Source organism: Phalaenopsis equestris, unplaced genomic scaffold (assembly GCF_001263595.1).
Source record: "Phalaenopsis equestris unplaced genomic scaffold, ASM126359v1 Scaffold000002, whole genome shotgun sequence".
Classification (NCBI taxonomy): Eukaryota; Viridiplantae; Streptophyta; class Magnoliopsida; order Asparagales; family Orchidaceae; genus Phalaenopsis; species Phalaenopsis equestris.
In genome coordinates, this window is record NW_018164444.1 from 47,691,472 (window position 1) to 47,707,150 (window position 15,679).

The window sequence follows — 15,679 nt, forward strand, 5'->3', positions numbered from 1 at the left end:
CCCCCAAACAATCTTTTTCTTTCTCTTTTTTGTGCCGACAATAACCTACAGAAAAAACCGATTTTCAGTTAACTGCAGTTGTCTTTGATTGGAGTTCCTGCAGTGTTTGTAGGTAAGTGGAAAGCTCCTATAGATAATGTTGTAAGGGAGTTTGCAGGGAAGTAGACAATCCAGAAAAAACTGTAGGGCATGACCTGCAGAAAAAAAAGAAAATGCTCCAGAGATAGGTCTGTTGTAGGAAAAACCTCCAGAGGAAGACCAGTTGTAAGGAAAAACTCTAGAGAAGGGCCTATTGCGGGAAAAAACTCCAGAGGAGAGCCTGCTGCAAAAAAAAAAAAAGTTTTGGAGGAGAGGCAGCTGCAAGAAAAATGTTTCGGAGGAGGGTCTATTGCAGAAAAAAGTTCCCGAGGAGAGGCAGTTGCAGAAAAAAAGTTTCAGAGGAGAGGCAGCTGCAAGAAAAAAGTTTTAGAGGAGGGTCTGCTGCAAAAAAAAGTTCCCGAGAAGGGCCTGCTACAGAGAAAAGATCCGGAGGAGATCTGCTGCAGGGAAAAGCTACGGAGGAGGTCTTGTCACAGAGAAAAACTCCGTAGGAGGGTCTGCTATAGGAAAAAATTTCGAAGGAAAATCTGCTATAGAGAAAAGCTTAAGAGAAGAGTCTGTTGTAGGAAAAAACTTTGGAGGAGGACTTGCAGCGAGAAAAAGCTACTGAGGATGGTCTGGTGTAGGAATGATTGTCGTAAACAATTAAACAAGGCACTTTCATGTTTGGGTTTAGTTTTAGATCTAAACCCATAGATTTGTAGCGCTTCTCTATCACATCCAAGTTCATATATTGTGCGTTGGTTGCAAGTTCTTTAACACCATGTAGAATAGCAGCAACTTTTCCACCATGCTTATTAAGAAATGCTTTATATGATAACAGGTGGTTTTCTTGCTTTAAAATGTAAGTAGATAGGATTTGGGTTGAGGATAGACGCGTAACGAATACATCACCATGTGACCAAGTCAAGTGTTTACAAACATTTCCAAAATGTTAGCTCTTTATCCCGCAATTAGATGTCAAAACAGTAGGTATGTTGTGTTTCCAGTCCCGTTAGGAGTATTGAAGGACCAACCACAGCACCTGCAAGAAAAGCTCTCCATCCTACAGTTCTTTTGTGCCGCCAAATTGAAGCAATTAATTCATCCACAGAAACAAAATATCTAGCAAAGGTCCCCAAAAATTAGCCATAACTTAATGCCTCATTCGTTGTGCTCACCAGGTCACCACATTTGTAACCATCCACACCTTTCTCTCATAGACGCTCTTAGATCCACGACTCCTCAGCTAAGCAAGTATAGAGAAAAGTGCAAGGCCGCCCATGATCCCCATACCAAAAGCAAATCTATTCTCGGCAACCTCGAGACACCTCCTCAACCACCTACAATCATCTTCCGTAACCCCCCTAGCTTTTTAACTGAAGATGAGCAAGAGGAAGGCAACATCGACAAAAGATTGTTGGCATCTCCACATATCTGACATTCATTCTCGCCAACTTTCATTGTTGCATCGTCGACGGGATGTCGTTCTTCGTAAAGAAGAAGCCAAGTTTGGTGGAACCTCCGATGGAGATCAGAGACATGAGATAGCTACCTGACCTATAAGACTCCAACAATGGTTAGAATATATAATTTAGATGTTATGAGGTACACCCTGAAATATTATCACAATAATGAGAACTCCGACAACTAGAAGACTGTAAGGAGAGAGTTCCGACGGCAGGAAAGAGTTCCGATGACTAGGGCCCTGCGGGAAAGTTTATCGATTGCAAGAAAAAATAAAGTTTTCAGGGGCAGAAGATATTCTCCTTCGCTGGAGACTCCAGAGTTTTTTTCCAAGACTCTGATACCATGTTGAAATTCAGAATAATGCATAATATTTTTATTGAAATGAAAGAGTATAAATAACCCTTACATGAATTCTAGAATAGAAAATAACAATAAAAAAGATATAACACATAATATCTCCAATTAATCAATCCATATTAATTATTTGGAGATAAAGAAAACAACATAAAATAGAAAAGCCTAAAATAGGAAAGAAAATAAACTCAATCCAGGAAAATAAATCTAGATGATAATGGGAAATAAAGTTATATTAGAAAATAAATCTAATACTCATAACTTGTAACGTGAATAAATTATTTCCTAATATAACTTCTAACACTTCAATATCTAAAGAAAAATATCGGCAAGTAACTATATTATCTCATGATAGATGTGTAGGTGAACATTGATGCTAACTAGGCATTCTATCACTAACTAGTGATCAATTATTAGATATTGCGCACTTAAATTAGCAAACTTGTCACATGAAGAAGCAAGAAACAAGTAAAGGCACAAAGTAACATTGAAACAAATTTAGGGCATTATACAATGAATATGTGAAGGAATTTGATTGTAGTGAATGCTACAAGAATTAAAAGGACCATCAAGTAGTCCAATGAAATTGTTGTTATTATGGAAATAAAGTTACCATCAACATGTGAAGAACTGTGTCCTTTATGATAAGACCAAGTATATAGGATTAATCATCAGTTCATCAAGGAAAATATTGATAATATTAGATTTATTAGAATTATCAACTTTTAATAGCCGTTATTATTATGCATTATATAGTTTCCCTTTCTCTTTATTCTGATTTTATGTCTTTGATTGTGTTTTTATTTCTTTCCTTATTTGAGTCCATTGTAATTGGGTTGAAATACCCCTCTTTGTATCAATAAGAAATAACTTGTTATATTCTCAAATTTCTACATGGTACCAGAGCCAAGATCTAACCCTAGTTGTCGTCGGTTCTCCCTGCAGGATTGCCTACACATTATTTCAACAGCCAACCCTTCTCTCGTCAAGGGATTTCTTGCAGCTTGTTTCCTACAGTAAATTACTACCATTTGACCTAGATTTATTGTCAGCCAATTTTCTGGAATTTCTCAACCGATTTCCTGGGATTCCCCAGCCAATTTCCTGGAATTTCGCTAAAGTTTTTGTTGTTGCTCATTCCTATAGTAAATTTCTTGGTTTTGTCGCTGCTCCAAGGATTGCTTCAATCCACTGCTCCCCTTTCTAGGTTATGTCGTTGCACCTTCTGCAGCAAATTGCTTCAGTCCGCTGCTCCAGAAAACAACCAATTTCTGGTTTGTCACGGCCCCTTCTCTGGTGGAAACGCTCCGGTCCCAACAGACTCCTGCTCCCATCCAACGGAAATTCTCCCGCACAGTTGTCTCCCATGAACGGTAACCCCCTTAGCTCTCCCGTGAAAAATTCTTACAGTTTTTCACTGAAATAGTCTTCCGTGAGGGTTATCCAGTGTAGCATCCTTGCAGCATTCCTACAGCCTTCTTGCACTCATCCGTTAGCAATGACTTACAAATCTATCGATGTCTCAGAATCCCGGCCATATTTCTTTTGGCTCAGCCAGAATCATATCAATCATGCTCATCCCTCGTCCATACCACCTCGAACCAATCCTTCCACTTGTGTTCACTGTCAAAACCCAATTACACTCGGACAAATGTTGGAAACTTCACGGTAAACCAGCATATAAACCTTCGGCCAAATCCTCTACTACCAAGGGTCTCACGACAATGTCTGAATCTACCATGATTCAACCAACTCTTACCTGGAACATCCTGGAATTCTCTGAATCCCTGAGAAACCAAACGGAACAAATAATTAAGCTACTTGAAGCCAATCAATTCTCTGCGGGTGCTTCGACCTCCCACATCCGACAAGATACTTTTTCTATGGTTCTCACGATTCCTTCCTCCTCTAGACCGTGGATTATTGATTCAAGTTCCACAGATCACATGAATGGATGCTCGCAAGCTTTCTCAACTTACCATCCGTGCTCTGGGAAAGATACTGTCAGAATTGTTGATAGCTCATGTAGTTCCATTGCTATTAAACTGTCGGTTGTACTAAAAACGGGTCAAACTCTTGAGCTTGTTTTACATGTTCCCCTATTGCAATGTAACTTGTTATCTGTCAGCAAGTTGACAAATGATATTTATTACGCGGCTAAGTTCTCTTCTGATGATTGTGCTTTCGTGATCATCAGGGAGGAAGATTGGAGCTGCTACTCAACTACTTCCAAGAGAATGATATGGTGAGTTAGGGCACACCTCTCAAGAGCTATAGTTTATCTCGAGTTATTGAAAGTCTCATGTTGTTGTATTGTTGTTTGGGTCATCCTAGTTTCCAATATTTAAAAAATGTGTATCCTTTGATGCTTTTTATTTGCAAGACATGTCATTTAGCCAAATATCATTAGGTCTATTATCCACCCCACGCACCTTCCGCTCCATTCTCTCTCATTTACAGTGACCTCGCACTCCTAATTCACCAATAAACGATGGTTCCTGACTTTGATTGATGACCACACTCAAATGACGTGGGTCTAAATTTTAAAAGACAATTGAAGGTTGTTGTCACCTTCCAAAACTTCTACAGCTTCATTTTAACTCAATTCAAAACTCATATTCAGGTCCTTCGGACAGATAATGATCGTGAGTTTTTCAACTCTATTATGGGTGATTTCTTGGTAAGAGCATTCTTCATCATAGCTCGTGTAAGCACAGTCAACAAAATGGGATAGCCGAGAGAAAAAACTGTCATCTTCCTGACGTTGCTTGTTCAATTATGTTTCAATCCAATGTCCCAAAACGATTTTAGAATGATGTCATTTTCATTGTCATCTATCACATAAATAGAGTCCCTTCTAACATTCACAAATTCCGAACCCCCCTAACCGTCCTTATATCATGCTTCCCTGCCAATCGGGTCTTCTCCACCGTAGATCCCGGGATTTTTGGGTGCACTTCTTTTGTTCGAAACATTACCCCCAATCGAAGTAAACTTGATCCCAAATCCATAAAATGTATCTTCTTTAGGTACTCCGTTACTCAAAAGGGTTATCAGTATCTTGATCCTACCACTAACAAAATCTATGTGAGTGATGATGTCTCCACCTTTGAAACTGTTCCTATTTTCCTAGCTTAGACCTAAGTGAGCGGGATGTCACGGACAAATAGTCCCACATCAGCTAGGTGTAGGGCCGAAAAGCAGTATTTAAGTCCTGGGCTGCCCACCTCTCTTAAGACCTCTTTTGGGAGGTGACAGGGAGCTCGGGTTTTTAGACACCATCCCTTATCCTATTCCTATGGATGTTTGCCCCATTATTCTCGTCATCGAGGAGTCCCTTGATTCGGTAAATGCACCATCTCCTCCTCACGCTATTCGTATCTACACTCAGCGCACCCGTTCCAATGCTCCTACTCTGAAAACCGCTACCTCCTTACAGGACCTTGACTCCACTACGGGCGACATCCTCAACACGACCCCTCCTCTAAATGAGGAAGTGAGTTCTCTGAGTAATGCATGCAATCAGACATGCTCCCTCTATTTTATGGCAAAATATGTCTTTTTCGCAGTAATTGGGTTTAAATACCCTTCTTTATATCAATGAGAAATATTATGCTCTATTCTAAAATTTCTACAAATAATAATACAATCCAACTTATTTACAATCACTCTAATCTTTAGACAGCTGATATTCTCATTAAGGGCAACTTAACGGTCAGAACTAAAACTTGAGAACATTTGATATCTACATCAAATTTCCTTGGGAGTATTGGATGTTGTTGGAATGCATGGATTGCCTTATCTGTCCACTAGTAACTGTCCAAGGGGATTCCATTTGACTTTATCTAGCTCACCGATTTAACGCATCATTCCTTCCTTTTGTAGCTTCATCCAACCTGATAAACAAAAGCATTGTTCTTTCCTTCTTTGTGTATGATTGAATTTAATAAAGATAAAAGAATTCAAATATTCTGATCATGTCTAATTATATTTTCTTTCCTTATGGTCATTATTGTTTAATAAAGTATTTATTTGTTGTGCATGGGAAAACCTTGGATCACCTTGTTCTCTTTTCTATTTAAGCCTAGCTATACACCAGAATCAATGAAAATTTAAACCAATTAAATCTTCCGCATTTACCACAACCAAATTCAAGCAAGCATAAATATTGAAGTAAACCTTAGACATTATATTTAAGATAATCTTACCACCAAGGCTCTTCGCAGCATCTTTGAGGCACCCTTTAAAATATTGTTGAAGGACCTCCAAGCTAATTATTTTCTCAGCCTTGCCTCGCTTCCTCCCTGCTACTTCATTGGTAATGATTGTCGATGCAGGAATACATCCATTCTCATGCAGGGTAGTGCTCTTATCAGAATTAATGCATGACACCAAATGCTGTTCTGGTGTACTATGATCAGTATTACACTTGCACTCCTTTTCATGTAGGCCTTCAAGGGTGTTGATCGTAGGCAATGCATCTTGAACATGCTGCATTTCATGATTTGCATAGGAAATGATGTCTATAAATTCAAAAGGTTGACCTTCTACCTCTGCACCAATAATCACCTTTAAGCTCTGAAAACTCTGCTTCAGCAACGTTGATATTGATTCCAACAGAGCACGCTGCCTAATAAGGTCCTTGCAGTCTGATGGCAGAAAGAACTCTGCAATGTAAACATCATCCTCTGAATGGGAACTCCGGAGGAATAGAGCAAGACAACTTCCTAAACCAAACATCTGTGCATAGTGAACCAGTGGATACTCAGTCTTGCTGAACTTGGTGATATCGCTGCAGAAACAAGAGTGTTTGGCAGCAAATGCTCGCCCTACAACACCTTGACCCTTCTGCAGATGATGCTCAGAACAAGCATCCCTAAATCCCCACATGTGAGCATCTACAACATGGAATGCTGCACCAGACGTTGACATGCAAACGTGACCCATGCAACTTCCATCACAGGTTGGACTATCACGATGTGCAAGAATATTGTCATGCTGGCATGGAACCCAAGTCTGAGCAAGAGGTAGCTTCTGAGCCTCACAGACTACGGTTAAAATCTCCAGAATTTCAACAAGAGCAGCATGGCGTCCCTCATTGCAAGACTGTTTAAGATTTGATATCAAATAGAAGAGCCTTCAGTGATGCAGAATACTAAAAAAATTAAAATAAAAACAATAATGTAATTGCAACAAACTTGAATACTCTGGTCCTCCAAGATTTTTGAGCTTCTCAGGTTTACCGCCTGCAGCAAACTGTAAATAGGTTACAAGTAGAACAAGGTGCCATAATTAAACAAATAATATAGCTAGCTACTATTCAATCGATTCCTACGTAACTGGAGATGAATGTCTTCTTTGTAACAAATCAGAATATAAAAGAGGAGATATGAAACAATAGCAGAATTGATACAATCATAAAAATGTTTATTCAGGTTATACAATTGTCAAAAAAGAGACAAAAATCTCACCTGAACTTAGTTTACATAATGCAAATTTCATTTTTCAATTAAAATAAATTTATAAAATTTTGCATAATGCAAGATGTTAACCAATTAATATTTTTTTTTTAATATAAAGCGCACAAAGCTACAAAATCTAGCAAATCCGTACACCCAGTATTGCCTCTGCCAAGGCACCAAGTCTCACTACTAACCGTGACGAACCAAAAAGATGAATTCTAAGCAAGTTTTCAGATGAAAAGAGTTAGTTTTCCAATCAAATTAAAGTCGGCAGAGGATAAGATGAACTAGTTATCATGTACATGTCGCCAAAGCAGATTAGTATTTAGTATGTTTCCTCTATACTTGACAAATGCTTCCGTGGCAGAGGCAACTGCCCAAGTCACAACTGCCTAAGTCACAACTGCCCAAGTTTTAATGATACTCATTGACAAATGCTTCCGTGGCCCCGACTTCACATGAATTCTTAAAAGCAGCCTAAGTCACAACTGCCCAAGTTTTAATGATACTCTCTAACTCAAAAAGAACTCACCAATGACTTGACCCAAACTCATCTTTAAAACTTGTCATGAATTTTCTATCTTTAAAACTTGTCATGAATTTTCTATGTATTTTCATAGCTACAAGCTACCTAAACTAATACCACATCAATTATTTATGTATTTTGATAGCTGCAGAGAGCTAGACAAATTTATTTTATGCAAGCATTTGTTGATCCTTATATATAATTTTACTTGTATTGCTTAGATGCAACCTTTCCTATAGCATTTTGCCTCAATTCAAACAAATAAATGAAGCGTCAAAGTGTGAATCTAACACATTCAATCAATCGCAGAATTATTGAACTTTATTACAATATAGTGTAATACTAATGCTTCTCTCTCTAAGTTCTTTTTTTCTCTCCCGCTTTTCTCACTTGTTCTATATCTATTCATGTTAGCAACGTTCTCATGTCACCCATAAAAAGATTTGATCCAACATCTTCTAAGGCGCAACAAGGGTAGATCAGTGCCAATAATTCGAATTCAAGTGAAAGAGCGATTGAACGATAAAGAAAGATCAACCCTAATGGAGAAAACTATTTCATTAATCTACAACTAAACCAAAGGAGGAAAGATTAACAAGATATAGTCAAGGAATTTTAAAGTGTGTTCCAAAAACCACTCCAATTGAGGAAATTCCTAAAGATTGAACTTTAGAATCTATCATTTACAGACAGATACCAGGTTTGAGTAGCACTGACATCAATCAAAGAAGCTTGGCGTCATGAGAGTAGTATTAAGACACTTCAACCTCAAATGGTCAAGAAGTGTAACGAAGGGCCATCGATTTCATTTTATGGGAAAATTACTCAATATTACCTCCAAAAAAGATCAAAAAACCTCTATTCATATAAGAGAAAAATGAATTTAGCAGACTTTGCTTACTTGAAATCATCACAACTAATGAAAGTTAATGACTCTTTAGAATGCTGACTAATTTTTACTATGTTCGAGTCATAGTTAAGGTGAATATCCTGACTTCCTGATAAAAGTATAACTTCGTTTTTTGAATTTAAAAAATTAATAGTTGCTCAGTTTGCTAGTGATTAAAAGCTCTTCACGAATTCTTAGTCACCATTAACCATAAAAAAATGATGAAAACCCCTAAGGACTTTTAGCATAAGTAAAGTAAATTAATTGCAGCTAGCTATAGCAAAAGCTTTATCTACTCTGGGTTTATGAGGACCGTGTTAATGCACACTCGATCAGATCAAGAATAAAGGTCAATTTGTTTAAACTCACCAATAGTTATATAAATACTGATGCATATAATAGCATGCTGATCGCTTTATCATAAAGTTAACTAGTGATTTTAGATTAATAGGAAACTCGAGGTTATTTTCTAGGGACCATCGAAGTAGACTAAGAAATAATTTGAGGTTGGTCAAGAAACTATGGTAACAACAACACAAATAATAATCTTAGCATCATGATTAGTGTCGTAAGAAGTTTGAGAAAAACACAAGTAAGAGGCGTCCACCTCATCCATACACAACATTCACTCAAAGAGTTTCAATGTCTATAATTATTGAAGTCATTCATGATATGGATTATTTTTTATGACCAACACCAATAAGGGCTAAAGCCCATGCCCAAGGCCCATAAAAATTTATGTTTTTCATAATAAACAATTATCAACACTTAAAAAATCTAACTGAAGAATTAATTAAGATTAGAAAATGAAGGAAATCATTCTAGAAATTCCTGAAAGAGGAGTTGATAAAGCACTAATAATAAAGCAACAAATAAACAAAAGTTTTCATAAACAATTCTTTTGAATGGGGTAGTTCTAGTAACAAAAGCAAAAGCTACAAAGCAATAAGAGTCAGATGACTTTAGTCGAGAGAGGTTAACTTGGCTACAATATCAAGATCTCTCACACATAAAAAATTGTAACAATCTTCATAATTACTATAACTGATGTTAAAATAGACTAATAAATGGAAATTCAATAATGAAGTCATCATGATTGCAATAGCCAACATTCCACAATCACATAAAAAATCCTATTAATATCGGATTTTGAAGTTTATTCGAGAAAATAAACCTTCATTATTCTTTATCGACACTCAATGTCGGGGGGCATTTTTTTATTTTTTATTTTTTAGGAAACATGAGAAAACAAAAGGGATAATACTATTGATTACATATTGAAAGGAAAAATGAAAATATATTGCTATGTCAGTTTCATCATATTGACACTCCAATGACATTGGCAACATTAGTCAGTCCCACCTAAACACATTTAGAGAGAGAGTTTCAATTTACCATTTCAATGTGAAATTGTTAAAAGGTGGATGAGTCATCACTATCCAAGAAAATCTATTCAAGTATAGAGCATGTTATTTGAAAAGTTGTTGAAGTTCAAGAAGTGGTTATGCAACTCGATGTTCAAAGAAGAGATTAAATGTCAAAGATTATTTAAGTCGCAAATTTTTTAGTACAACTTTTACTCTCAAAATTAGCATTTCATTTGATTTTGATTTAGAAAAAAGAAAAATGCTCAACAATCCCCAATAAAATACTGAGAATTTTATTTGTTCGATAGTTGACTACTCAATATAGAAAAATTTGAGTCCATCAAACAACAACTTTAATAAGTAGCTACTTCCATACTTGACCCATTCGATGTGAAGTCCAAAAAATAATAGAATCATGTTCTATCGAAGAGGTGCAGTACAAATATTCTATTTCAAAAGTGACAATGTTTTAAAATGGAAATTAAAAAACGAGAATCTATGTGGTCATCACAAACATCAATTCAGCTTGCCTAAAAAATAGTTATCCACTTTTTCAAATAAATGCACTAGTCAACTACAAAGTTGATACTCCAATTATGAGCTTTCTTGACATATTTTCAAGTTAACATCAAACCAAAGTACACATGGTCAATTGTGGGAAGATGGAATTTATAACTAGAAATGGTTTGTGATGTTACAATGTCATGTCATTTGACCTAACACAAGAAGATGGATAATGTTATAAAAGATTAAAAGATTAAAGCACTGCATTCCATCTTAGCGGCAAATTAGTACAAAACAAAATTCTGACATATATCCTAGATTTAGAAGAGATCTTTAAACTTTCAAAAAGTATAATATGCTTCTTAACCCTCTAAGTTATACTTAATAGTGTTAGGCTTGGCAAATTTTTTATTTTTGTGCTTACCCTCTAAGCATCAAAACAAATCCAAACAATATAAAAGCAATCTTAGAGATCCCCATAAAAGACCACAAAAAAAAATTGACTTATCGAGAATTGCATGTTTAATAAGTTATTTCATCTCAAAATGCAGAGATAAATCTTAGCAAATTTGCAAAACTGCCAAAAAACAAAATGCATTTCCAATGAAATGATAACTGTGATTAAACTTTTCTAAACACTGCCTTCCACATCACCATTACTCCGAAGTCATCAACCAAGAGATGAGTTGTTGTCTCTTGTAGTGGTCAATTATACTTTGATCAAAGAAGAAACAAAAAATAATGATAAATTGACTATGTCGGCAAACACTCAGCATTATGGAATAAGGATAACCCATCATGGAGAAGCTAGCCTAGGCTTTAGTCATTCTGCACTACAACTTTTCCCTTACTTCCAAGAGAATCTAGTTCAAGTTGTCATTGATTATTGAGTCTTAAAAATTTTTAAAAACCTAACCATCCTCAAAGTCTTCTAAAATTATTTGTGGAATTAAGCAAATTTCGTATTTCTTATATACAAAGGACCACCATCTAGGTGCAAACGCAAGTTGATTTAATGGCTGATTTTACTTTATTCAAAAGAAAAAATTACAACGACAAACCTACTCCAAACTCCTTATGTTTATGATGCTTCAAGCATCCAAGGAAATGGATTCTGAATTATGCTAAAAAGCCAAGCTAGAATTAAACTACGCCATGTAGAAAAAAATTATCTTCAAATTGCACACAATCGGTTCAAATATGATGCATTGCTGGAAGGAATATGTTTTTGCGCTAAGTTTTGGAATAAAATATTTAGTTAATTTTTTACACTCTTAATTCATAGGTATTCAAAACATTATTTCTCACTATTTTATTTTTATTGCAAGTCATCTTGTGATCATATTAATATTTCAAACTTAGGTCATAATTAAAAAAAATAAAAATAGAATACATTTCAATAAAAATTAATATTAATATAAAATAAATTTATAAATAATGCTTAATTATTAATTTCTAACAAAAATTATTTCAAAAGATGATTATTAAAGTATTTTTAAAGGGGAAAAAACTTTAAAGAGGACAAAAAGTGTATCATATTAAAAAATTTAAATTATAAGGGAACATGAATTGGATATTTATAATAAATATATAAAATCAAAGGACCAACCTAAAATCTGCTTACATAAGTATATATAATTGTTTAGTTTTCATATTTTATTGAATGGCTTGATACAATGATAGTTTGCAAAAAGGAGGAAAAAAGGGATGAGAGACATTCTGAGTTAAATAGTGCAATCTTGGGTTGTTAATATTTTGTATATGTTGCCTTTGGACTAATTATTTTACTTTAGCAAGCTACAAGAATTATATATAGGAAATGTAAGTTTTAACAATCTAATAGGATGTTAGTCGTCCTTGAATTAAAAATATTTATTCTATAAGTACTTAATGCAGGAATATCATTTTATAATTGTTTTTTAATAAGTACTGAAATTATACTTTTCAATGATGTCGTTTGTCAAAGTTTATGTATATATGCAGTTTAATTTAATCTGTAATAAATTTGCCCGCCATCAAAAGAAAGAATGATTCCGCTCTTGTAATGGTGTGTAGAGCAAATGGGCAAAATGAAGCTAAAGAGATAACGATACAAAGATATGTGCTTGAAATAAAAACTAAGATGAAAATATTTGAATATTTCAAAATAGAACAAATCCACATAAATTAAAACCACTTGTCATCTTGATCTTATGAAATGAAATTGGTACCAACTTTAAAACTTACTCATCAAAGCATTGAAAAATACATGGGAAATCACACCTACTTGGATTGATCTATTTGTTGAATACATAGGAAAACATAATGCCAACTATAAAGTTAAGAAAATTTTAAAATATAAAATATTCAAAATTTATTGATTAATGGAGAGTTGCTAAAAAAATTGGCTTCCACCAACCTCAAATATTTCTGAGAAATGAAACTGTCTATATCTTGCAAGAAACACATTCAAGAGAATATAGAAGTCAAACATATGGAAGAATTTTAGCCAATAAAATTTTGAGATAATGCCATCTGTAACTAATCTTGAGAAAATATGCAAAGAATATTCATCAAAATGTATACAAGGACAAAAATTTGTTTTGATGCCTCCAATTTTCTCATAAGTACAACTAATTTCTAATCCAAGTCATTCCCTCTTATGAAAAATTTACATAAGTTACCCCTAGTTGTATAACCAGTGGTAAGAAAATATTTAACCTGTGATAGTTGACTACTTCAAGAAAGAATTGGTGCAAAATCTTAGTGAAAGTCACCATTGAAGTTGTTCATAATTATATCTGAACCAAATAATAATTATAAATATAGCTTATAAATGGTGAGAATCAACACATTCATTTTTTTGACAAAATAATTAAAGATTACAGTGGCATCAAACTTAAATTCTCCTTAGTGTATTATCCAAAAACAAATGAATAAATTGAAGTAGCAAATAAAATGACTCTAAATTGTCCGAGGAAGAAACTTTTCTTTTCTTTTCTTTCTTTCCTTTTTTTTTTCTTTTTTTCTTTTTTGTCCAAGGAAGAAAGTTGAAAGTGTAAAAGGTGAGGTTCCAAATTTCACCACCAATGTCATAAGCTTTGAGAACTACTTGGGAAAATAATTGAGTTGTTTGATTTAGAAGACTAGAATTGAAATTCAAATTAAAGTTGGCCAACTTCAAAGTAGCAAGTCAACACATCAGCAACTTAGATCAACATCATAAACTACTATTTCAAATTTATAAATTTCAATCATTAATCAACATACCAAAATGTTAAATTTATTATTTCAAGGTTCAACTACAAGGATTTTTTTCTAAAGATAAATGAATAAAGAATTGTGCCAAGAATATTTAAAATCTTATGGATCAAAATTTAAGCCCTATAACCCAAACTCCCCACACTAAGGTATGATTTGTATTGACATTGAGAAATGATTATCCTGTTAAAAACAGAAGCTTTGACTTAAAGTGAGGTCATTCAAGCTGATGACACCTCTAAAGATACATGATAAATAAAATTAAATAAGAATTTATGTCTAATTAAAATTTTCCAAACTCACGAAATAAGACAATATATTTCAAGAAGCCATTCAACAAGATTTTTATAAAAAATAATATATTTAGGACAATTACTAGCTAGCCAAATCAATATTTTTTACTCAACATCACAAGTTATTCAACTTTATTATGCTCATTCGACTCAATAACTTATGGATACTTGGTTTAATAACTCATCCAATTCAATAACTCATGGATACTTGGTTTAATAACTAATCCAATTCAGTTGCATAACTATAGAGAAAACGAAAGACAGTAGAGAAGGCAGCAATAGTAAAACAAAATCATTGTTCATCAATTTTCTATTTGAAGTGTTTGAATGTAAAACGTACAAGGGAGGAAAAAGCATTAGTTCAGCCGGTCAACTTCATTATGCATTACTACCTTCTTCTTCACCAATAAAAATGAGTTAAGAAGAAGATTCAATGCCGGAATGGAGCATTTATAAGTTCTCAACCGTACTAAACTTATGCTCCAATCAGCAAAATTAAAAATGTTTTTCTAAACAAAATTTTAAACAGTTATAGGCTTAAGAGATATTCTCTTAATAAAAGCCTCTGACTTGATGAATTAACTCAAAATGTTAGCAGTTGAATCCAAGTGAATGTTCTCGAAGACCTGCAGAGCCTTTTTCGAAAAAACCAACTCAACATTTACTTTTCTTAAGCTTGCAACTTCATCGTCAAGTTGATCAGCCCATAGTAACATTAGTTCTACCTCATACTGAGAATGCCCCGAGGTTAGTCGCCATAGCCAAAAAAGCTTCCTTTTCAACTAGGCTACCGTTTAAGGCATCAGTGCTATTGGTAGTTGGTAGCTTCTGTTTCAAGCAATCTTCACTTTCTCTAAAAATTTTATTAGAATTTCTTATAAATTTGATACAGGTAACTCCTGTGATTTCTAGCCAACATAGAATTTGTTTGCCAACTGATCGCGTTAGCTTTCACTACAGCAAGGAGTAATTGGACAGGGAACATGGCAGCAAAAGTTAATTTGATCTTTAGCCAACTGGAATCAACGTTAAAGTGGACTTCTGCTGTTGCACATTTATCCCCTAATTTGAAAGCAAATCGCACTTCCTCATCACAGAAAGATGGCCTTACTTGCCTAAGTTTCAAAGTTACTCAGCAGCTTAAAGCACAGCACCAAAGACTTCATCAAAGCGCATCCTTTATTAGAAATTGTCATGATATCTTTGTATTTTGCTAGCTGCAAGATATCCATACTTACCAATTTTATGACAAGCATTTTGCTAAGTCTTGCTATATAATTGTATTTGTATTTCATAAATATAATCTTTCATGTATAATATATGTAATACCCAATTGTGGCTAAATCAGGTAAATTAATTATATTTCAAAATATAAATAATTTTTCGTACCTCCTTAAATGTATCTATTTATTTTTTATAAAATACATACTATATCGATTAAATTGATGCATAATATTATATATAAATTATTAATATAATAGGTTTTATAAAAAAAA

General features: G+C 34.3%; 1 protein-coding gene across 1 annotated transcript in view; it reads right to left on the reverse strand.

The window, feature by feature from the left end:
• LOC110037232 (protein NLP3) overlaps positions 1-15,679 on the reverse strand; it is a 42,322-nt gene that overhangs the window by 17,312 nt on the left and 9,331 nt on the right. The window contains exons 3-4 of the mRNA XM_020741830.1: positions 7,101-7,148; positions 6,111-7,008 (exon numbers count right to left, since the gene is read on the reverse strand). Of these exons, the coding sequence (XP_020597489.1) occupies positions 6,111-7,008; positions 7,101-7,148 (946 nt within the window). The remainder of the gene's footprint in view (positions 1-6,110; positions 7,009-7,100; positions 7,149-15,679) is intronic.